Raw genomic sequence first — 25,858 nt, 5'->3', positions numbered from 1 at the left:
TTTGGAACATGCCTTGGGATTTCACATCCTTTTGTTCTTCAAATGGTACATGAATGTCTTTGTTATGGAAATGCATTGCAAGAAGCATGAAACACATGAAAACAAAGAATTAGTTAAAATGTCAGAATGTGTCACACAAAAATGTGAAAGAAAAATAAACCAAAAATTGTGAATAACAGAAAATTAATTCCTGATAGAGGCAAAAAAGCTGAGGAACATTATTTATTGCTGAAAATATCATGTGGTGTCACATGCTTCAGAACTTTAGCATTTTGAGAATTAGAGAAGAAAGTTAAAGAATACCAAGATTGTCTCCTTTGTGCCAAATTATTAAGCACTGTTATGAAAAAGGAACATGAATTATAAACAGTCATGTCAGTGCATGCTATGTTTAAATATCAAAACAGAGTGTTCACTTTCTTGTTAAATAGATTTTCTATCAATGTCCTTAAACTGTCAGTTGTTGTAAAAGTGTACCATGAATATAAACAGGCACATACATACACATACATACAACAAGAGAATCATAAACATTCTGAGCTGCCCAACAAGTACCTAGCTCAGATGCATGTAAAGTAAATATTCACACTGGTATAAAGAAAGCTATATTTTATGGTCATTGCTGCTTCATCTTTAAGGGGTCAGCATATTCATCTTCATCTATCACTGATTTTTTGATCCAATACAATCTAGAGAAGCTAAATGAGCAAAGGTTTCAAATTGAAACCAGGTGAAAAGTAAGCATCGGGGATCAATTAATGGTTCTGGAAGAAATATTGCAAAGTAATTTTATCATTCAATTTTTTATCCTCATTCTACATTATCTACAACTGTGTAAAGCTCATCTATCATGAATGTATGTATGTGTGTGTATGTGTGTATCTGTATCAATGACTATTATTATTACAAGTATACTGTGTGTTGTGCAGAGTCTGTTTCCAGTAATTAGGGCACAATTTTGATTACAAGTTTTCTGTAAGTACTTTAGTTTAGCATCTAATAAAAGAGAGATAAAAGTTAGAAATAAAGCAATAGATTATATTTTGTCTTACCTTAGCTTGAGGTTTCTTTTCCTCAACAGCTTTCTTCTGGGGTTCCTCAGCCTATATGTAGGGTAAAAGGTGATAGAAATAAGCCACGGGTTAAAACAGCAAATGCAGGAAAGAGAGGAAAACATATCCTCAATTCTAGATCACTAGGTAAAATAGAACAAGTGTACCTTAAAACTCTTTTTAGAACTCATGTTGTAGCTTCAGTTGGATGCTGCTAAAATTCTATAAACCACTGCTGCCGTTGTCTGGAGGCTAACTGAAGCCTTGAACATAGATTGTAGTGCATCCTTCTCTCAACTTTATTTCTGTGCTAGCAGTTGGGCTTCCTGTCAACTGGCAGCGCTTGCTTGGCAGTCAGACGAGTCATCTGCTTCCTACAATTGCCTCATTGATTGTTTGTCCCAGGCAGAGCAGGCACATACTCCAACTGGTCACAGGCAGGCAACAATGCCAGATTCATAAATTACCTGTAGTCACAGTGCCTCACACCACTTGCAGCTCTCTCTCCATCAAAAAACCAAACAACATCCTAACCCAGAACCAGCAAGTTCTTGGCTGAAGAAGCAGAGAGACAATGGTAGGAAGGAAGCAGACAATGCAACTGACCACCCATCAAGTTCCACCATCTGAGCACGAGCCCAACCGCCTGAAGAAAGACACAATTAAGAAAATGAGGAGCACAGATCACATCCAAGAGACTATAGTTAGCTTCCAGATAATGAGATCTTCTGAAATGAGCATGCAGTCAACCAAAACTACAACACTGGCTACAAGGTAAGTTGCTCTCGACTCGTAAAATTTTCCTCCTAAAAATAATGGTTGAAAAACCCACAGTGAATCTTGCTTACTAATTTAACACATTGCTCACTAATAACATTTACTACAATGTGGTGTGTCCTATATTCCTATTTGTCTATTAAAACATTAAAAATCTCCAACAGCATGCTGAAAATGAGTACAAAAACTCTTGATGTTTTGCCAGTTCTTAATGACGGTCTAGGAGAAAACAAAGGTTAAGGTAAAGAAGAAAGTGAGTTGGTACATCACAGGAGCAGAAGCTATTGAAAAGACTGTGACATGGTAGCCAAGAGAAAGAAATGGAATAGCAATTCTGTTATTTGATTCTTCCATGGTAGCCACTAGGTCTCCATGTTTTTTTTTTTCTCCACAACTGTGAGAAGGGATGTCATCAGTCTCTCAGTCATAAATTTGTTGTTCTAAATGTATTACACCAAGTCATGTTATATTCCAAAATTCATTTTTGTGTCAATTATATTTTACATACAAAATCCAATTTTCTTTGCACTTATATTTTTTGAGGTCTATCTTTAGCATAATGCCTTAATTTAGCTTCAGATTCCTGGATGCTGTCCATGAACATTTTGTGTTTTGTCTAACTACACTTTTCTGTTTATAAATATACAGCTGCCTGGGTTCAAAATAGATTCTAAAATAAGTCCCTTGATTTGTTGATACATTGCCTTTTAAACACTCATATATACTATATTATCAAGAAGTTTTTTTTTTAGAAATATGGTATACAGCTATAATTACATTTATGAGAAAAACACTTAAGTGGGTAACATTCAGAATTTTTTTTAAAAATAAGGTAATTAGCTAATGCTAAAGACAGAATTGAAAAGATGTGCATGAAGGAAAAATATTTTTTTTTATATTCACAAATATTTATGTGAAAATAATTTGACAGTTTCATGGCACTTGGTATGTACAGTTAAAATTGTGAATTCACAACTGAGAAGATAACAACATTCTTTCTCACAGTGATGAGACCTGACTCCCTTGGAAGAATCAGCATAAATAACATGCTATTACATCAGATCTTACTCTGTCTGTCCTGATCATACTTCACCAGCAGTTTATGCTCTTGTTATGTACGAAACTCACCCAATTATCTTTTCTCCTTTATCTTCTTTTCCCAGATAATGTTGGTTGCCTTTATTTATGGACAAGTAGAATATTATCATCCCATCATTTGGATTGGTAAACTTATCAGCAATTTTACCAATAAATTGATGAACTATATCGATCAATACAAATAGGGTGACAATTGAAGGGCTCGGGTGTAAAACATGGTAAGTGACATTTTGTTGATTTCTGAGTTCATTAAGAAAAGAGGTTATTAGAAGCTATACTGTAGATAAATTGTTTTCGTGTTGTGTTTACCGATTTCAGAAGGCTTCACTGAGTCCAATGCAAATTGTATGATATAGAAATTTCACTCGAAAATTGAAGGATGGCACATTTTACTTTGTAACTCAAAAATAACCAAAATGTCACTTACCATGTTTTACACCCGAGCCCTTCAATTAATCTGTACCTATATAGGCATATCAGTGCATCAGTTTATCAGAAATATTGCCAATAAGTTTAGCAATCTAGTATCTCTATAAGTAGCTTGTCATTTAGTGTTATTTTGTAATAAATGTGAACATAATTCATGTACCCTGGTTTAGTAAAGTAAATGTCTAAATATGCAGATTCTTTTTCTAAGGCAGAAACCCATTGTTAACACAGAGTTACGTATATTAAAAGGATGAATGAGCCTTTAATGTGCTTCAGGGGTAATCTGAAATTTTATATTAGAACAGTTGAATATCAGTATTGGTATCTCTAAATATATTTTATCATCAATTCATTCAGTGTCATTATTAAAGCAAACTCCTGCAAGCTACTTGCTTCTTGGAAGCCCACTGCATGCTAATAATTTTAGAACCTGAGAGATGTGTGAACAAGGTTAGCAAATGTGAAGAGTTGAATTTTCTTTAACAGGCTTTAAAACGGGAAGCATGCACTGAGCTTCCAGACAGTAGGAAGCATGGAGCATGAAAGCTGCCCAAAAGAAAGTCCTTGCCAAATTTAACCTCTCTGGATTAGTTTGCTTTGTGGGCTATTTTCAACCACTGTTTACCAGGTAAAGATAAAAAACCTTGAGCATAAATAAAGCATAGAAGACGCTGTGGCTACAGTTACATAGAGCTTGCTTGAAATTATGTGGAAAGAAGCTGAATATTGCCAGGATAGTTTCCAAGGCACCAGAACACTACTAATTGAAGCTACTGAAAAATTTCTGCTAAAACCATCTTTTGACAGTTGTACTTAAAATGATATATTTATAAAGACTATGCAATAAATCAGTTTTATAGGATAATATTTTATTTTTGGATACTTATTATTCAATCAGCATATATGTAGGTGTTATATCATATAACTTATATGTATGTATTAAAAATTTATTGCAATTATTTCTCCAGGGCTGAGCCAATATCACTTTGAACTGATAGTGATACTGATGCCGATACTCTCACCACTCTAAAGTTCTTCACAATAGTTCACCTTAAAACATTCACATCACTAATTTGTAAAAATAAAATTAAAACAACATATCTAATTGTGGTGTTTTTTGTATTCATTGAACATTTCAACCAAAAAATGGTATCCAGAAAATGGCATTCTTCAGGAAGCAGTAGAAAATTCTTCAGATAAATTTCCAATGTATTAACAGGTTAAAATGTTCATGTTAAAAAGGGAAAATGGATAAAACTAGGAGACAATGTGTAAGCATTATTCAGAGTGAACAGATTAAAGCTGTGATTGCAACATCATCTGACTCCCAGATAAAGTTTTACTGGAAATGTTCCACAGTAATGTTCCTGTACTTTGTTGTACTTACAGTGAGGGAAATTTTCTTAGTGAAAGATGGTTAGATGTTATGAGGCTGACACATTGTGCCCTGGTTTAATCCTTTTTTACCTTTCTAACTTTAACATTTTAACTTTTTAATTCCATGAAATTTTATCTCAAGAATTTCCTGCTGCTTCCTGAGAGGGCCAATGCTTGGTTAAAACATTGAATGAATACAAAACATACCACAATAAGGTATGTTGTTTTAACTTCATTTATACAAATTAATCTCACCAATACTGATACTGATGCTTGAACATTGCAACAATTATATGATGTCCAAAATATTGGTTGATATTAATAAATAAGCAATACATTAAATTCCTTGCATTAATTTGCAAGAATTTTCCTTTAAGATATTCAAAGAATTATACTGGAATATTAAAATATCTGTTATTCTATCACAAAAATCCAGTTATTCGGATAACAAATATTCAAATTTTGCATCCTTTCCAGGAAAATTAGACTGCACAAAAATGTCACATCACATTTTTTCAGACCCAGAGAAATACTCAAACTACAGAAAAGTACTGGTGATTAAGTTTGAACTGATACTATCTGACAATGATGCCAATGGTATTGGCCAATATCAATATATTGACATCAGTACCAGCTCAAAGAATTGGTACCAAAGGAGAATACTAACAGATTTTTGGAGCCATGCACTGACTTAAATAATTCAGGTGAATTATTATTTAAGAATAGCTTCTACATATGATGGCAGTGACCAAAAAAATGTAAATATCCATAGGGTAAGTTGTTCTGGAGTTACAGCAATGTGGAACAAAATGCATGTGCTAGAATGGAAGATATGAGGAGGTGAGAATTTTCCCCTCAGAGATCGTCCAATCCAATCACTATCTGTTCTGTTTTTTTTTTTTGTTGTAGTTTTGGTCATTCTATATAGAATTTATTTTGTACTATTACTCTCAAACACTGGTGCTACATTATTTTTCCTCTCTAAAGTTCTCTTGATCCTAGCAATAATTCCTTGTGGCTCTAACTTAAAGTGAATTTGATGTTCTTAAATATAATGCATTTTTCTTGACGAAGAGCAAATTAACAAATCACCTCTTGACATATACCAACAATGTTTTGCACCTTGAATTTTCACATCATGAGTAAATTCCAGGAACAAAAATAAAGAGTAAATCAAATGGTGATGTAAAGGTTGACAAATGATGATTGTTATTTTTTAATCAGATTCTTCCATCTTGTAAGTGATACTATACAGAGTGTCCGAAAAGTCCCACACCATAGGCAAAATCACAGTATTTGTTCAATGGGCTCTCCGTTGAGTTCCACACATGTTTGTAGGTGGAATTGGAAATTGTTGAGCACATGGAGGACATAATCTGGGCCAATGGCTTCGCATACGTCCTTGATTCTTGTGCAAAGATGAGTCAACATTATTTTTTTACCATTTTGCCTATGGTGCGGGACTTTTCGGACACCCTGTATGTATGACAATATCACTTTTCTAACCTCTGAATTCCATTTTTCTATGTAACTAGACAGAAAAATAAAGCAAATCATGCAAAACTATACAACAAATATGTCTTTTTTAAAATAATAGAGAAATTCTTTACCTTTTGAGAGGGTCTTCTTCCAAGTGGCTCTTTCTTTGTTGGTTCCTCTATCTACATATAAAAGTGATATGGGAATTGATATCAGGCAAAATCAAAACTAACAAGCAATGAAGCAAAATACACTTGTTTCTATAAAACTAGTACACAACAACAATGTAACTAAAGGTTCATATCTTGTGTGCTGATGTGGTTCAACCACTGAATGCACAAGCACATCAAATTGAAAAGGTACTACAACAGTACAAACAATAAACAGGTGAAAATTCTTCTAAATATCTGTGCTAACAAATCACAAAAAGTAATGGAAAATATTGTATATTTTTTTCATTATTGGCTACATACAAAGGAAAATACTACAATAATGAAGGGTGTCAAAAAATTCAAGAACTTGAACAAGAGCAAACTATTCAATCTTAACAAAGTAATTACTCTCATAGCAACATAATTTTGTACATATGCACACACACACAACATACACATATACACAGAGAGGGATTGCAAAGAAAAGGGGATGAAAACTGTGCAAATCTACAACAAAGATTACGTACATACTTACATGATAAAATATACTTTTATATCCATATGCACATTCTGTACATGTGATCCAAAGGGTTAAAGAATATCTACATGAACACAAGGCTATAACAAATATTTTAGAGAATAGTATTTACCAGTAGACATATCTCCTCTTTGTGCAAATGTTAATTGAAATAAATTATCTGATTGCAACTTCTTTAATGTAATCTACAGCAGATGAGACCTTATAAAATTGCAAATTTTAATTGTCTCATTTTATTTGTCTTTGTATGCATGAAATTATAAAAATTTAATATTATAATTAGGCAAATGTTGAAATATCATACAACTAAAATAACCTATTTCTTGCTGTTTGTCTCATTGGTATTAATAAGATATTAAAAGCATGTTTTGAGGTGTTCTTCTTGATGAATGATAAAGTTCACTTGGGTTAGCAACCAAGTGAGTTCTGTTAAGGATTCCAACCTTTTGAAAGCTAAAATCAGTCATCTTCAAGGACTCTCAAAAGTTCAGAATCTTCTCCAGACCTTACCCAGATAATAACAAGAGGGAATTTCATCAATAGTATATTTATTTGTGAAATTTGTGAAGGATTTGTTGAATAAAAAGCACAGTTTTGATTTAGAAGGTTTGGGTGACAGACTTTAATCATTGACAAGTATGTAGTGTCTATGACACACTAATTTGGAAAGATAACACCTGTAGATATTAGGGAGCAACGTATGTATGAACATGTTCACCATTATGCCATAAGTGAATCTGTTATATATTATTTACAGAAACTGTAATACTCTAAAAAAGGAGTAGCATTTCTGTCTCCACTTTAACTGCAATGATTATCAATTATCTCTAATTCACATAAAAACTTCATGGTTGAAATGTATCATTTATACCTGCATTATCTGAGAATAGAATTATGTTCACAATACCTCATTAGGCTTTCCTGGTGACAACACTGTTGAGTTATTTAACAGGGAGTTCAAGAAAGGTTTCTGAGAGAGCTTTCAGAAATTCCAGCCACTCTCTTCTTCACAAACTGATCTGTACCTTGATGGCAGTAGCTTTCATAAATCATTCATTGCAACAATCTGCAGGAAAGTCCTGTTTTTTTTTTTTACCTGGTAAATGTCCAAAACTCTCAACAGTACCTCCCCTACTTCTCCAAACAGATGGAGAGGGAACATAGCTCAGGGCTAGGTTTGTGATGTTGCTGCATTTTTGTGTTTCAGCTGCCCCCTCCACCCATGGTCCTCCCCTCTGAATTTTCCCTACAAAAGTCAATTCTGCACCAACCACTGCAGTCCTTTCCACATGGGTGTCCTTACAAGAACTGGCTACATCGAAGGTACATGTGGGGGACACACACCTCTTCACACCTTGTCAAGGTTGTGAGGAAGGTCCAACTTTGTCAAGTTTGTAGGAGCTGCACTGTCTACTTTCTATCACTGAGTCATCTCCATCAGTGATGCAGAACATCTTCCAAGACAAAATAAAGCATCTTGAAGCAGAGTGATTACTCAGGCAACAGTATTAACAAAATGCTAAATACAGTAATGTTCAGCAACAGGGAACACCAAAGAATCTAGACAAGCAAGCCTTTCTAGAGTTTAGACCCATCTTATCCAAATAAGACTGTCTGCAAACCACCACCAAAAATAAGAAACCTACTATGCAACCTCATGAAAAATGTAGAGCTGAAAACACCCCGAGTTTATCTTAAAGCTTGCAAATGCTTACAATACAACAGCACTGTAGAGAGCATGAAAGCAACATTTAAAATTTCTATCTTTATCGTGGCAGAGAATCAGCTTATGCACATAGAAAATAATCATCATCCAGTAGTACATGGGCTACATTATTTAGAAAGGCAATAACTCTTTAAGGGGAAAAGCAGAATCTAAACCAAGATGTAAGACTTAACCTAAATCCTGTGTTGGAGATTTTAAGTCCACTTTATGCTCACATATGCTAATCGGGAATGAACCTATAGTTTATACTATTGGGGAGGCTGACTCCTGGGTGGCTTTGTAATAGGTGACCAAGAGGACGGATAACTTGCACATCACTGACCTACCACATACACATGGAATCCAACACAGAATACAAGGGGTCCCAGGTTCGATACCTGGTGCAGGCAATAGTGGTTCGGATCCCACTTTAAACTGTAGGTCCAGTCCCGATTAGCCTTACTGTGCATAAAGTGGACTTAAAACACCATCCAACACAGAATACATAGAGACAATGGCTATGGTAACTTACTTCCACACTTCTGTCTTTCTTTTATTTTGCTCTAATCAAAATTAAAGGATTTTTCATGTACACTGATACTGATAAATACACAGTTTCATTTCCTACAACAAAATCTATCAAACTAATTTGATCACCTGCAATGATTCAAGACTCGATACATAACTCAAGGTCTGAGCTGAATGCTCAATATTTTGCATTGGATCTGCACATTAATGGTTAGCAGTAAACTAATATTACTTCTTTCATGTTACGATAAATCATGTTGACTGCAATAGAACCTCATTTTTATCTTTTAATTGGCCACTATTATAAAGTTGAAACGTTGGTTTCAAAAGAAATTCAAAAGTAAGAAGTGCTAAATTGTTTCATCTAATCTATACAGACATGCATTCCAACTAACATGTTCATGTACAATGTCTTCCATTACCTTGGAAAACATTTGAAATTCAGTTTATTTCCCCTGCTATTTGTAATTTAAATATTTACACAGTATGCAGAGTACTGAGCTGGAAGCATAGTCATTCTGCAATTTCCCAATTAACACTATACAATCCACTAAAATATATTTTTATGTAGAAGTGAACCATAAAAATCACCCAATGAAAAGATATAGTTTCTACAGACAGATAGGAAGGGAATGTATACACATCCTTTCATATTTTCTTCACAATTATTTTAAAACCACACACCATGAGAAAAATCTAATTGAAAGAATAATTTTGCTTTCCTAATTTCATAGAGTGAACTGGCTACCTTACATTCCACAAGAAGTAATATGGTTTTAAACGAAGTTATATTTGCAAAGAATCAGCCTTTTTACTATCAGTAGCCTGGTACATGAAAAAGGCATTTTATTTTTAATGTGTTCCGTTGTTTTATTGTATTTCATAAAGACCACAATTATAAAGAATAATATTATATTTCTAAATCTTACAATTATTTTTGCATACTGCTCAGTGTTTTGAGGAATGTAACATAAATTAATGTGCAAATATAATGAGAACCAAATGTGGAGAAATCATCTAAATCAAACGCAATAAAAGCCTTAACATTTTACGCTAAATTGTTCAACACAAAACACAATACAGGAACATACTGAAATTACATTTCTAATCTATACACAATGAGAATAAATTAATACTTCATAACTCTAATAAAATATGGCCCCAAAATAATAACAAATGTAGTAATTGAAAAATTTCTACAAAATAAATTATTTGCCAGTAGCTACAATAAGACTTCATGCATAACATGAAGAAAAGTTAATTTCAGTTTGGAAAGCAAAATACAGAGAAAAACATAGACCTCCTTAGAGGGTTACAAAGAAGTGCAAATATGTTAAAAATAGCCTAGAATTCTAGAAAATAGTACAGCAGATATTATGACGTAGAAAGCAAAATGCAACAGCCTTGGCACCGTTAAGCTTCAAGTGAAATAATCAACTATGTTATATTTAAAAAGTAGAAAGCAGATAATGAAACTGAAGTATATTAACTAACACAGAATGCTGAAAGGCACAAAACAATGCAATAGCACATATTAATTACATCCTGGTATAGCATGTGCTAAATGCAAATTATTATATTGGCTAAATATGTTGCTGTAAAAATCCAGTTTGTAAATAGTTCAAAGCATTTGAAGCAAGCTGATGAATTCTACAACTGAATTTAATAAACAAACAAGGTAAGTATGTTACATCAAACGATATATTGCTTTTTATTTTTACCTTAGGACTTTCTTCCTCCACTGGACCATTTTCATGTTGAGCAGGTGCTTCCTAAAGTACAGAATATTTCTTGACTTCTGTCCAAACTATTTTGTACAATATCACAACACACATTTAGAATTGCCTAACATGTCATTCTTTCACCATATTATGGTTGGAAAATTGACAGAAATTACTCCACTCCTCCCATTTTTCAAATTTAAATACATTTTTTTTTCCATAATACTTGTCTTCCAAATAAAGTTGTTTAAGATTTAACATTCTGTGCAAAATATTTGTGTCAGCAGTTATTCAGTAAATCAATAAAGGATTTCCATTCCATTAAATACCTTCTTGAGTCATATAAAGCTAAGAAAGAGATCACAGTAACTTACTGACAAATTCAGTCCTTTTACCAATATGCAACATGATTACATTTTACTACAGATGTAAAGAGCTCAGAGAATGTAAAAATACAAACCTTCAGTTATTTTCAAATGAAACAATGCAGTTTATTTCTTAATTGTGCCTACTCAAAATGATATTACATGTACGAATAAACATAATCATGTAAAAGCTAGGAATTGTAGCTTTCCTGGTGATGTGATTCGAACAAGTGTTCTCGGGTTACCAGCCAGGTTAAATTGGCATTAGTTTCCAACATTTCGAGCGCATACATTGCTCTCATCATCAGGGAATTATGAACACATGTAAAAGCTAATATGTCAAACACAAGTTCAAATGTGGCCTATAGCACAATTTAAAGAATCACCCATTATGTATGCATGTATGGTTTTGTTGTAGCATCTAGGCAATAGGTGGGGAAAAAATTAACAAATTTTGATACTGAAGATTCAGATATCAGATGCAAGATTTGGATAGCAGATTCATGATTGTGTTCAGATTTATTTATTTATTGAGAAAATTTCAGATACAGCATAGGTGGCCAAGATACAGCACGGGTGGCAGATTGGTTTGATTGATTGATTGATTTAGATTATTTTACTTCACGTTTTGTGCATCTTGGCTAATTTGCGAAGATGGGGATGAGTGATGAAATGATGAAATTGATGAATGGACATTCACAAACAACCAAGCCCGACCGGGATTCGAACCTGGGACCCTTGGCGTCGCAGCGCGATGTGCTAACCACTCGGCCACAGGGTCGGGCATGTGGCAGATTTGGATTTTTATGCCACCCCTACTATAGAAAGGAACAACAGATGGTTGAAAATAGCAGTTATGTTTAGAAACTTGTAATAAGGAGATATTGTGGTTTGTTCCCACAGAATTGCATTACAAACCCAATTAGCCTTTAAGAATCAAGAGGGTTTAAGGGAAACCTCACACCAAAATTACAAGCAACAGGTAGCAAAGTGACAACTGACACTTCACCACAAACTGTATGTGCCTGATAGCTATTTCCTATCCACTCTGGAAAAAATATTCTCTGGACTCATGTGACAAACAGGCTGAATCAACATGATGCACATTCCAGGAACATAGCCTGAATGTCACCTAAGCAAGCTATATGTGCAGTAGTCACTCTGGTAGGAAATATTGCATTTATTTATTATCATTTATTCTCAAATGGCATGTCACTCTAATCCCAGGTGGTATGCCATGTGTTTATTACTTCAGTGTGAAATTCCATAAAAATGAACTGTGATTTTACTTTTTCTTAAAAAAATTACATTATGTAATAAGATACAGGATATAAAATATATGATTTTGAATTCTTGTGAACAAAATAGAAATACATTTTGAATTTATCTTTATTAGGGCTGAACCAATACTGATGCCAATGTGTATGTATGGGTATCAGCCGATATCAGTAATATCTGTATTGGAATGTATTGGCTGTGTTTAATTTAACGATGCACACCGATACTTTTCTGGCATTTTGATCATTCACAGGGTCTGCAAAATGCCACGCCATACTTGCAAAGTGTCTAATTATCCTGTAAGTTATGCAAAATTCGAAATTTCCATTGATTTTGTACCAATATTACGTCAAATAACTGTATTTTGTGATTACATATAACAGGTAATCTTATAGTCTGATGAAATTTTTTAACATTTTAAAGCAAAACTCTGGTAAATTCATGCTTATAATTGGAGTGATATACACACCCACCAATATTAATTAATATTTTGAAAAAAAAATATTGTTATAATTTTCAAGCATTGGTGGGAATTGGTAAGGGTCAATCCATACCAAGTGGTCCAGCACTGGTCACTCGACCATTTTCATATTTTTTTTTTTATTTTTATTCAAAATTGAATATGAGTTTTGGCCCTAAATTTCAGCCATTTGCAATAGAGATAGTGAAGGTACAGAACATAAAATGTAGCTTAAAATGTACTGAAAACAATGTTTCTTACCCTAACTTTCAATCCTTTCTCAGAACTGAATTATCATAATTATTGCAACTGTCTGCAAAGGTCAAAAATGCCACAAGTCATGGAACAAACTCAAAGGATATTCAAACGAAGCCAAGTTTTAGAAAATTAATGCCTGATTTGAACTACCCTTACATAGGGGTTATAACAACAAAAAATGTTTTTTTTAAAGATGGTCAAGCAACCCATTATTGATTCTTTGGACCATTTGGTATGGAATGACCCATAATAGTATTGGTATCAGTATGTATCAATGTATTGATTTTAAATTCATTTATTTGAGCCATGCACACATCCTCTAACACATACAGCCAAACAATATAAAACACATTCTTTCAATTAAAAGTAAAAGTGGAGCTGACAAGGGAAAATATACTCTCTGAATAATTGTGTTTAAATTTATAAACTTTTATTTGCTATATTTCTCAGTATATCCACACTTTTCCATCAATGTGAGTATATTCGCATCTTCATTACATTGTTTATCAACATAAAAATATAAAACTGTATTTTGTTTCATATCATAACTTCAAATATTAAAGTCCAAAACATTCTTGGTAGTGATCATGACAATTTGCTGCCAAGATTAATATGTAAAAACAATTTATTATATTTCACGTTATGTGTTAAATAAAATATGAATAACTCATACACTTTGGTCAACATATAGAGAGTAGTGTTTGAGTATGGAATAAATTATTGGTAGTCGAAAAAGGAATGTAGAGATTTTAGAAAAGAAAAAACTGTTATATTTGTTATTTTGTAGTACCATATCAAATTATAGTAGTACAGGATGTAACAAAAAATTCCAAACTTTATATTTAACAACCATTGCCAATTCCAAATTGTGTTAAAATAATCCCAGAAATTCCCAAATCTACTTTTATTGCAACATGTAACTTAAGAGATCCTGATGCTTGAAACTCAAAAATATAAGGGAAAATGAGTTTCACAAGCACAATTGTGAAAGAAAAACAGAACCTCAGAATAAATATAATTGTATCTTGTCAAACTAGCATGCCATATGGAGAGTTTGTAGTTGCTGGGAAATAACTTGAAACTTCCAAGAAGTTCCAAGTTGCTTCCCAGCATACACTCAATTTTTCATTGATAATCCAATTTTTCTAGAACCGTTAATAATAATTTCTAGGTCAGGATTTCTGCAAGTCTGATTTGATTTTATAAAATTTGGTAAATTTTGAATAAAGCTTTAGCCCAACTAAAGTAAAAATCATCCTGCACACCATTATTTGTGTCTAAATGTACTAAGTTCTAAGTTATTTGTGCAATGGTGGGATATGTGATTATTTTGTTGTAAGTATTCATGTATTAGTGAAGAATAAGATTATGTGAAGGGTTACATAGAACATTATAATATAAAGAGGTTTATGATGCATGTACATTGCTAATTGTTATCTGATGGAATGTCATTTGAACACCAAAAAAAATGCTGTTATATAAAGTTGTGACTGAATGGCAGTAGTGTGTTAGCTCTTGTGAGTGTTGTTTAAATGTTAGTTAAATGATAGTGAGATTTCCAAGTTCAGTGCAATGATAGAAGAAAGTCTCACCTTCTCTGGTTCTTTCTTTTTAGGGTCAGGTTTTTTCTCAGGTGTCTTCTTTGGTTCTTCTTTTTTCTGAGTGTAAAAATAACAAAATCTGTACAGTGTGTCCAAATGTTGGAGACTGTGATATAAACTATAGGTTTGATTACATTCAACTAAGTACCAGACATCAGTGAAACATTTTTCACAAATATGGTTGGTGAATATAATAAACACATAAGATTGAATGTACGAAGAGATTTATTCACACCATGCATCCAGCTTAAGCATATGAAAGTTATGAAAAATAATCTTCTTACGTATATTTTTTCACATAAATTTTGCGCTATGATGCCAGGGGTCCCAGCTTGGGCATGGATGTTTGTGAGTTCATTAATTTCATCATATCATTGCTCATCCCCATCTTCGTGAATTAGCCAAAAGTGGCACAAGAAGCGAAGTTAAATAAAGCAAATCAATCTTCACATAAATTTTAAATAGTAAAAGAAAAATAGAGTGAGAACAGTTACACAACACACTTGAAAATTTTTATTCTCTCTCTTGCAAGCCAAATCTCCATCACTGTTCAAACATACCCCTTAATGGAGTATATTTTCAAAGGCTAAATAACTTGCAAAGTGTGAAAATGTATTATCTGAGAAAATTTTACAATATTTTCCTCTATTATGACCAGAAAAATAAGATACAGGGTGATTCAAAAGTCCCTTAACCCTCCACTACACACACCGCGGAGGAAATTAGGAAATTTTGTTTTATAAAGTGTAATGAAACAGGTTTGAGAGGAGACTTTTTCAGTAGCTTCCCCCTTCACTCTTACGAAGGTACTGGGGCAGCTGACAACAATAAACATTCAGTCCCTAGTTGGCAGTGAGTCGATTAGTTTGAAAGTGGAGTGACGCTCCGCATGCATGCCTCTGTGTATTTAATATTGCAGAATTTTTTTTACTTTATTTGTCTGTGAAGCATATAGTAACTTTTATTAGTGAAATCTGCAAATTTTATGCATTCACAAACATCTAAATCTTAATGCAATTAGAAATAATAATCATAAGTGAATAATAAACACAAAAGTGAACCATAACATATAAGTGGACCTAAAGTTGCTATGATGACTCTTGAAGTTATTTTCTTTAGGAAACAAACATTTTTAAAAATGTATACTTACTTCTTTCTATATAAAACCAATAAAACTAATGAAAAAAACAACAAAAAAATACCTGAATTGTAGATTAGATAAATCAAATCACAGTAGAATCTTCTACATTTTTAAAGTGTCACACTCGTAACACACTTTTGTTAATGAGTTATTAATTTGTACAGTCACGAACACTTCTGGGTTGTAATGATATAATTGAAAGTCAATGGTGTTGTTACAACCCAGAAGTGTCTGTGACTGTACTATTACTACAATAGTTTTATTATCATTGTTATCACCATGATAATTATTAGTAGCATTACTGGTATTTAGTCTCTTCCAAATATTCATTTATATGTAAAGCATAAACAATTGTTAAAAAAAAAACTTCAGTGTAAATTTACTTAAAAGAGAAGAGTTAAATCAATAACTTTGTATACATAATGTAATGACTCTGTAAATGGAAAATGTACAGTCCAAACATGTGAAATATGTAACAAAATATTCAAATATATTTTTAAAGGTGATAGCATGAATATTAAGAACATATTACATAACAAAAATATTGAAAGTACAGATGTGGAGCAACACTCCGCGGGTGTGTGACGCTGTTACAAGTGCTCGTGTGTGTGTGGCGTGGGGTTAATACCCAAAGGAGTTAGGCTGGGTACAATTGGTCATGATAGAAACAGGTCAGGCCTAGGGGGAATCATATTGGTGGGTTTCAAGTAGATATCTGACATATTGGTGGCTGGCATATTGATTCAACTCAATTTTTTTAAATGGGAAGGGGGTGATGTGATATATCAAATCAGTCTAGAATTTCACAAGAAATGCAATGGTAAAGGTTTTATCAACCTATCATTAATCAGGAAAAGTTATGACTGCATTATTGTAACAAACGTCTCATTTTCCAGGTGTGAGAAAACAGTGCCAGAATGCTCCTAACGTGTGAGGAACATATCCAGATCATACTGCTGTCTGGGTAGAGAAGTTCACGTGCCATTCTAAATGATTTTAATCAATGACACCCTCAACAAGATCCAGTGTTACATGTGACAGTTGCACAATTACTCCAAAAGTTCCAGGAGACGGGATCAGTCAATGACAGGCAATGATTAGGATGTCCCAGAACTTCCACCAATGTGTTAGATGCATTCTGGCACTGTTTTCTCACTCCTGGAAAATAAGACATTTGTTACAATCAAGCAGTTATAACTTTTTCCTGATTAAAGATAGGTTGAAAAAAAGCCTTCACCATTCAATTACTCATGAAATTCTAGCCAGATTTGATATATCACATCACCCCCTTCCCATTTTAAAAAAAAACTTAGTTGAATTCAATATGGTGATCACCAAAATGGCAGATATCTACTTGAAACCCACCAATATGGTTCCCCCTAGGCCTAACTTATTTCTATCATGACTATTTGTAGCCAGCCTAACTCTTTTACATTTTATAGGGGGTGTTAAGGGACTTTTGAATCATCCTGTACATAGAGTGGGAAAATGTATAACCTGGAATACAGTATTGTAACTGTAAACACCTTTCCTTGAAAAGCAATACTCTTAAAATAGGACATCCCAAGTTGACAGATTTAAATATCCTGAAGTCATGCTAAGAAATTTCCACCCAGTAATTTCAAATTCATAAGACATCCATTTTCTTTCAGATGTCTATTCTATTTTATTACAATTATCAAATTGTTGAACCTCAATGTACTTATAACTTGCAAAGAAACAATGCAAGGCATATCACTGTGACCAATTTCTGGCAGAATATGAAATTAGCAGCTGCACATGTACAGACATGGAGGAAGAAAAAAATCATAATTTGCTGCTGACTAACTGCTTATTTTTTCCTTACACAATACAACAAATATTCATAAACTTATTAAATTTTCATTCATTTCACACCTTTCCGTGGCACACTTTCAGATACAAAATGCACTCAATGATAAACCTGGTCAAGGCACGAATAATAAGCTTAATAGAGAAAGAAAAAAGCAGCCATGCAATTAATGAATGCTCAGCAAATATTCATAGAAGTGAGTGCAAAAAAGCAAAAGAAAACAGTAAAGAAACCATGAAATTAATATATGATTAAGCTCCAAATTTAATTTAACACAAATGTAAGTAAGGTCATTTTAAGAGAAAAACAGTTTTTCCCTCAGTAACATGACAGCAGAATCTTTCCATTTATTTCAACTTTTTCACGATTGAAATGAGAATTAATTTAACAGTTCTAGCATATCAATGTGTGCACTAATCAAACATGTAATCTCAGTGTTCATGTAAAGGATATATGAATGAAGACAAAAATTGATATTGCGACTATAAGCAGATGTACATTTACAATAAAAGTACATGAGTAGGAAATTTGTAACAAAATATAGCTTACATTTGTGTATAGCATTTTAAGGCAGTGGAAAACGATTTTCCACAATTCAGGAAAAAACACCAAAAAAAAATGGAAATGCCAAGTTATGAATGCAATATTGTTGCAAGTAGAGTACTCAAGGCACTCCGCCTTCACGAAAAGAATAACATTATTAATTTCAATCAATATTCAGTTCTATTAATGCCATAAACTTGCATGTGCAAGCTGTTGAGTAAGATATAAAACACATAAATTAGTTGATAGATCTAGTTGAACCAGTTAACAGTGTTCCATCTTCCCACATTCATTTCATGCTTGAATTAGAAAGTGGCATAGAAAACATAGGAATAAAGCACTTTGAGAAGCAAATTAGCATTGCAAAATAATATAAGTAGAAAATGTATCTCAGACAAGAGAGGCATACAAATATTTAAGGGAAAATCTACATTTTTTTTCATTTGATTTGATGTTTTAAGTCCACTTTATGCACAGTAAGGCTAATTGGGACTGGACCTACAGTTTAGAGTGGGATCCGAATCACTTGTGCCTCCACCAGGTATTGAACCCGGGACACCTTGATTACAAGGCAACGACACTACCACTGTGCCATCGGGGAGGCTCTACAACAATGGATTCAAATAAAGTATACTACACTGAAATACCAGCATAGTAGTATTGCAGAAAAGAAACAAAGTTGCAGAAACAAGTGACAGTATGGTTTTTGAGAAAATCAAAAACAAATTTTGTATATACAAGATCTGAAAAGGTTTTAAATAATTTGAGCTGTTATCAGTCCAATTATGAACCATCCAGTATAAATAACAATTAGTACCCCTCATTTGTTGTTTATGGTATTTTATCTTATGGATAGGGCAACTCAAAGAAATCTTACTTGAAGTCTGAAATGGTTGCTTTCTAACAGAATAAATACAAAATGACTGAAATAAAAATATTTTTAAGAGTTCAGATATTCATGCCATGTTTTTTTTGATGAGAGATCGTGAAAGGCAAATATTGGAGTGGTATGTATGAAATTCATTTGAGGGTGAATTATCACATGTGCGAAATGCTATCTGCAGCAAAACATACACGGAATTTGCATGTAATAGCATTTGCCTACCTTTTTATAAGGTACATTGATGGTTAACATTATGACAGCTACTGTATAAATTCTGAATGCCCTCACAATAGCTATAAAGTTGTGGTTTGATAGAATTCCACCACAGTGTGCAATATCAATAGGCCTTGTATATATGTGTTAACTTAAGAAGATAGTGGTGAAATGGATGATCTGTTGCAAATTGTTAGGGACAAAGATATGATAAAAGAGACTGGTCTTGGATTTTACGGACTAAATTATCAGGTTCCAGAATGATACCTATGGTGATCTGAGTTGTAAATTCTTTGGTGGTAAATATGAAAAATGAAACACTGTGTATTTAGAGGGATGCTCCAAGATTTTAATTGAAAGTGCAAAGATATTCTAATGGAAACTTTTCTAGAATAGTAATGTAAATTGTGTGGACCAGGAAAAAAACTTTCTTATTCAAAGCACAATATGTTCGAAAGTTACACATCTTTTGCAAGAAATATCACTTGTCATTTACAAGCCAATTTCAGAAAATGGATGTGGCATTTTGCACGAACAATAAGGGTATGAATAAATATGCCAACTTGTTAAAGGCCAATTCATGAGATTGGTGTACGTGAACTAAACAAGCAAAAATTAATTATGCTCTACTGTATGCAAATGCTTGTCAGAGAGAGAGAGAGATAGTGAGTGTGTGTGAGTGAGATAGATATACAGGAAGAGGAAGAATGTGAGAAAGCATTAATTTTCAGCCCAGCTTTCCAGAAGAGTGCTTAATACATCTGTAGTCTTACCTTTGCAGGTTCAGTTTTCTTCTCTTCTACCTTCTTCTTCTCTTCTACTTTCTTTGCTTCTTCTACTTTTTTCTCTTCAACTTTCTTTTTCTCTTCTACTTTCTTTGTCTCTTCTACTTTCTTTTTCTCTTCAACTTTCTTTGTCTCTTCTACTTTCTTTGTCTCTTCTACTTTCTTTTTCTCAACTTTTTGTTCTTCAATCTTCTTTTCTTCCTTCTGCTTAAACAGTGAATGATATAACTGTGTCAAATTTGTTCTCATTTGTATAAATGGTATTAGTGATTGTGCAAAATTCTTCCGGTTAGTTTTCAGTAATTGAGAAGTATGTGTAGTATGCAAAATGGTATATATCAGTCCACAAAGAATATGTGGAAATGTAAGAAAATATATTTGATTGTGGTGTAGCAAAATTAAGAAACTGTGGTGTAATTAATACCTTACCGCAATGGAAATAAAAACTCAAAACTTACCTTCTCAGGTTCCTTCTTCTCAGCTGGTTTCTTTTCTGGTTCCTTCTGTAAAACAAGGAAATAAAATCAAAATCAACATGAACTTGATTGTTCTTGTTCATTCATATACAGTGTGTCCGGCTTAAAAGTATAATAAAAGAAAAATTAATAACTTGAGAAGCAATTGAGATATTTATTGGCGGTTTGCTTCTACAAGTATGTTAACTCAAAATGTTTTCTTACGTGTGCTTGCGGCAGTTGGTATCGCTTGCGCATGCGTGTAACTGCACGTAACTGCTTTGTTCACATAAACGTGCACGTCAGTAGCCATGTGGACTCCACAGCAGAAGGTGTTCTGTGTGCTTTCTCTCGCGGAAATAAAGTCTGTTACACTGGTTCAACGTCGTTTTTGGCGTGAATATGGACTGCGACCAACCGACGATGTTCCCAGTTACATTTCAATCAAGAATTCGGACAAGCAGCTACGGGAAGCTGGAAGTTTGCTTTCGATGTCGGGCCGCCATGAAAAGCACGCAGTTCCAGAGGCTACTGTTGAATTAATCCGAGCATCCTTCCAGCAGAGCCCTCGTAAGTCAATCCAACTAGCAAGTAGGCAGTTACAGTTACCTCGTTCGACAGTACACGATGTCGTCCATAAAAGGATGCACCTACGGCCGTACAAAATGCAGCTTCGTCACAAAATCAAGCCCGAGGACAGGCCACAACGGAAGAACTTCGCGGAGACAATTCTGGCAAAAATTGAAGAAAACGAGGCATTCCTCGATTTCATCTGTTTCTCGGACGAGGCTACATTTCACACTTCCGGCAAGGTAAACACGCACAATTGCCGCATATGGGGAAGTGAGAACCCCCACGTAGTGATGGAGTGGGAACGTGACTCTCCGAAAGTGACTGTGTGGTGTGGATTGTTGAAGGACAGGGTTATAGGCCCATTCTTCTTCGCGGAGCCTACAGTTCATGCAAGAACGTACATCGACATGTTGGAGCTGTATGTTGTGCCACAACTTCCTCGTGAAGTGATCTTTCAACAAGATGGCGCACCATGCCATTTTGTGAACATTGTGAGGGATTTCTTGGATCATGAGTTCCCAGATCGCTGGATTGGGAGAGGTAGTCCATGGATTGCTTGGCCCCCTAGAAGCCCAGACATTACGCCACTTGATTTTTTTCTGTGGGGATTTATCAAGAATCAAGTGTACCAGACACCAGTTCGTGATCTACCAGATCTACACCATCGCATTCGTGCAGCTATCGCTAATTTTACACCTGCAATGCTGCAAAACACTTGGAGAGAAGTGGAATACAGATTAGATGTCTGTCGCGCCACTAATGGTACACATATTGAGTTGTATTAGGTATGTAAAAAAACATTTTGAGTTAACATACTTGTAGAAGCAAACCGCCAATAAATATCTCAATTACTTCTCAAGTTATTAATTTTTCTTTTATTATACTTTTAAGCCGGACACCCTGTATTTATCTTTGTGAATGTCAATGATTATGTTAACTACAGCAATGGTGATTTGATTGATTGATTGATTGAACTGCTTTATTTTACTTCGCTTCTCGTGCCACTTTTGGCTAATTTGCGAAGATGAGGATGAGTGATGATATGATGAAATTGATGAATGGACACTCACAAACATCCATGCCCAGGCCAGGATTCGAACCCGGGACCCCTGGCATCGCAGCGCGATGAACTAACCACTCTGCCACGGGGGCCGGCAATGGTGATTTGATTATCATGAAGTAGATGAAATGACAAATACAAACAATTACACCTTTCAGGGCATTTCAACACAGCACTTCCAGAATTGCAGTACAGTTTGGTAATCCCAAGACCAGTATGACTGATATAATCCAGTACTAAATCATTAACAGATCTCTAACACAATATCATATACAATTCCCCACATATATATCTTCACTTAAACACATCTCTAAAATCCTGAAAGTGAATAACTAAGAATTATATTGTTTGATGTTCACTGATGACAGAATATATCAATAGGGAAAATGAAAATTGAACATGAAAGCTATAAATTGGAGACAAGTTGAAGTTGAGAAGGATGATAACATAACTGGTATTCAGTGTAATTGGATATTCTTATCAAATATAATAACCCATATTAAAATTATCAATTATACAGAATTTTGTTCTTTACATTTTCTCCACTACAACATTTTAATCAGACAAAATGAAATAAAACACTCAAAATCAAGGAAGAATGAGAAAATACCAAACGGAGCTTTTCATGAACTTCCGATAAGTGACAGTAATTTTTGTGTTTAAGATTTGTATTAAATTTGTGTTTTGCCTTGATCAAGTGTGCACTGTTAATAACTGAACAATTTTTTATGGAATTTTTAAATATATTCTGAATTTAAAAAGTCTTGCATTGATTAAAGGGGGTACAATAACAGTGAATAAAATCTTCATGTTTCCATAATCTTCTGTGTTTTTCTGTATAATAACATGTCTACTGAGTAACATCTAAAATTAACACATAAAGAACAACATATGCACTACATTTCTGTCCACTTATTTCTGCTTGTGGAATAGGATCAAGGAAAATATTTTGAATGTGTGAAGATGAGAAGTAGAATTATTCTACCTTATGTATTAAATTATATGAAGCCTTGAACATGTAAAATGAACAGTCTCGTATCTTGTACATAGAGAAAATAATATATGTGTGTGTGTTCACATGATCTGCAGCTTTCTAGTTACACAAAACTGAAGGGAAGAAATGAATGCTACTTGATAAAAGCTTGCAAACAATAGACATGTTAGTTTTTAGGTAATTATTAAGTTGTTGGGGTCCTCCTTGTTTCCTTCCACTTTTCAATGGGCAAATAGAATTTAAAAATTGTTTCACAAATGCAAAAATCAAAAAACAAAAAAACTAAAAATAATGTAACCAAAAATTTTGTTCTCTGGTCTTCAGATTGTATATATCATACACATTTTCTATTGTTAAGCATATGGTTCTCAAAACAGCATTTTACATGTGATGCCTGACTACTGCTAAATCAACCTTCAAAATCAGATGGAAAAACTGTTTCATTACTTAAATCTACTCATTACACAAAACTAACATCCAAATGACTGAAGAAACATAGGAGATTTAAATTCCACTAATTCCACATATTATTATTAATATCAGATTGTATACTGCTAAGTAATTCATAATTATTGCTTTCCAAAAGTCATGGTTACATGGCAATTTAGTGTCTAGAGATTCCACAATGAAGTGTCAAGCAACAGTGTTAGATATGTAGCTCATTGTTTGAAGATGAATCAATCAAGTGGAGGCTTATGGCATGGTGTTGATGGTTCCAATTGATTGATTTGTTCTTAAGCAATACATGGGTCTTGTCACATCAGTGTGAAATCTCCCCTAGAGAGCTCTGTTTTTGTAGCTCTTTTATAACTCTTCAATTTGAAAATAAACTGCTATAAGCCAAAATCTCAAAACATACCAACAAAATTCAACGCACAATTTCATTGCATATGCATTCAATAAGATGGCTATAGGAAACACCAGCATAACTACTATTTTGAAAATGAACATACATATTGCAGTACCTAGAATTCCTTCCAACATTACATTATACACAATAGAGAGTGATAAGAGCAGTATCATTTTCATTTTCTTTTTTGTCTACTATTTACAGTGGCATTTAAATGTGAATTTTAGTACAAATAACCTTATTGGGAAGCAGACCTGTAAACTTTCAAATGATTTAAACAACTGTTAGCATCTCAAGCCAAAAAAATTCTATGTGCTCTAGAGATGTGTGTATCATGTTGAAGATGCAAGTACAATTTGCGCAGTTGAAAAATAAATTTCTTTACCTACAACAGCAAATACGTAATTTGAAATTGGCATTACTAAAATTAATTTATCAACAGAAGTTACAATGTGTTTGATATGCTAAAAAGACTAAAGTTCATTGGGCAGTTCCAAGAATACACTAATAAAGATTATTTGTTGAATACCTTCAAAAGTAAAATACTTGGCACATTACTTTTCTCATTCACAATACTCAAAATTTCTAGTGTAAATATTATGTTTGTGTTCATGTTTTGTATATTACCTTCTTAGGTTCCTTGTCTTCAGTGATGACTTTTCTTTGTATGACTTCCTGTGTTACAAAAATCAAAATAAAATGGAAAGATTTAGTGTTTTCATGTAAAAAATAATGATGTGCTTGTTAGTATCATATGTTCACTCAGTATGCTGTACCCTATCAATGATTTCAATAAAAAAGTATCTTAAAAACCTTGTAATTTATTATCAATTTGTAACAAGTGCCCAAAAAAGAAAAAGCAAGTGTTTTTAAAAAGCTCAAAACCATGCATGTATATTTTGCACAAAAGCAAATATTATTTTTGTCAGTCAGTGAGCAAAATGTTTCATAGTATAGTGTCCATTATCTGAGGTTCAATATATTCATGACTTGGTCAAATGTGTACTGGTGTAATGGTACAGGTATATCTATTACTTGTCATTTACCACTTTGTTCACTCTCAGAGATGAATGTAATCATGGTATGAGGATGAGTCAAAAATTATCCACACTTATTAAATGTATTAAAAAACTAGGTACAAGCAGTCCCAGGTTCGATTCCTGGTGGAAGCCTTAAAAATATTAGTGCCAACCTAGCAACATGAGGACAATTAAGAAACAACTTTAAAAGAAGTAGTGGGCTCCAGTCTTGAAAGCCAGATGGGTCTTGATGCACTGGCCATGCACCACCCAATGAAAAGCTACTAGGCAGACCTTGGCCCTCAAATGGCTGTTGCACCACAGAGTTTAGTTTTTAGGACTCAAAATTTTTCCACATAGTTTTTTCATGCGACAATCTTTTAGATCACAATTCTGTGGAGTTTCAAATTCTACTACTGCAGTTTTCCACCCCACATCAGAAATATGTCCAAGGGCCAACCAAACGGTAGGATATCACTTTGCAGTCTTCCACTACGATAGCTGTTTAGGGACCCATCTAACAGAGACATGAAAATCTAGTTTGTTATAGCTGGTTGTATATGATGAATCATACTTAATTTGCATATGATTTGCCACTTCATGGATAGTTGTACATTGGTTTACAGGAAACAGGTGTAGACTTGATTAATATTATTATCAGCAGTCAGCATGCTCAATTATTATCTGGCCTCT

General features: G+C 33.7%; 1 protein-coding gene across 16 annotated transcripts in view; it reads right to left on the bottom strand.

Moving 5' to 3' along the window:
* The window catches only part of bt (projectin protein bent), a 486,238-nt gene that overhangs the window by 310,356 nt on the left and 150,024 nt on the right, over window positions 1-25,858 (bottom strand). For 15 of the 16 annotated variants that reach the window (XM_083117398.1, XM_083117403.1, XM_083117397.1 and 12 more), the window contains 7 exons: window positions 24,774-24,821; window positions 20,673-20,717; window positions 20,203-20,421; window positions 14,810-14,875; window positions 10,857-10,907; window positions 6,344-6,394; window positions 1,053-1,103 (listed from right to left, as the gene is read on the bottom strand). In XM_083117398.1, the coding sequence (XP_082973524.1) occupies window positions 1,053-1,103; window positions 6,344-6,394; window positions 10,857-10,907; window positions 14,810-14,875; window positions 20,203-20,421; window positions 20,673-20,717; window positions 24,774-24,821 (531 nt within the window). The remainder of the gene's footprint in view (window positions 1-1,052; window positions 1,104-6,343; window positions 6,395-10,856; window positions 10,908-14,809; window positions 14,876-20,202; window positions 20,422-20,672; window positions 20,718-24,773; window positions 24,822-25,858) is intronic. The other variant, XM_083117413.1, reaches the window with a different exon arrangement.

The sequence above is a fragment of the Lepisma saccharinum genome, chromosome 2, assembly GCF_977018435.1.
Source record: "Lepisma saccharinum chromosome 2, izLepSacc3.1, whole genome shotgun sequence".
Lineage (NCBI taxonomy): Eukaryota > Metazoa > Arthropoda > Insecta > Zygentoma > Lepismatidae > Lepisma > Lepisma saccharinum.
This window is presented reverse-complemented; position numbering and strand designations above follow the sequence as displayed.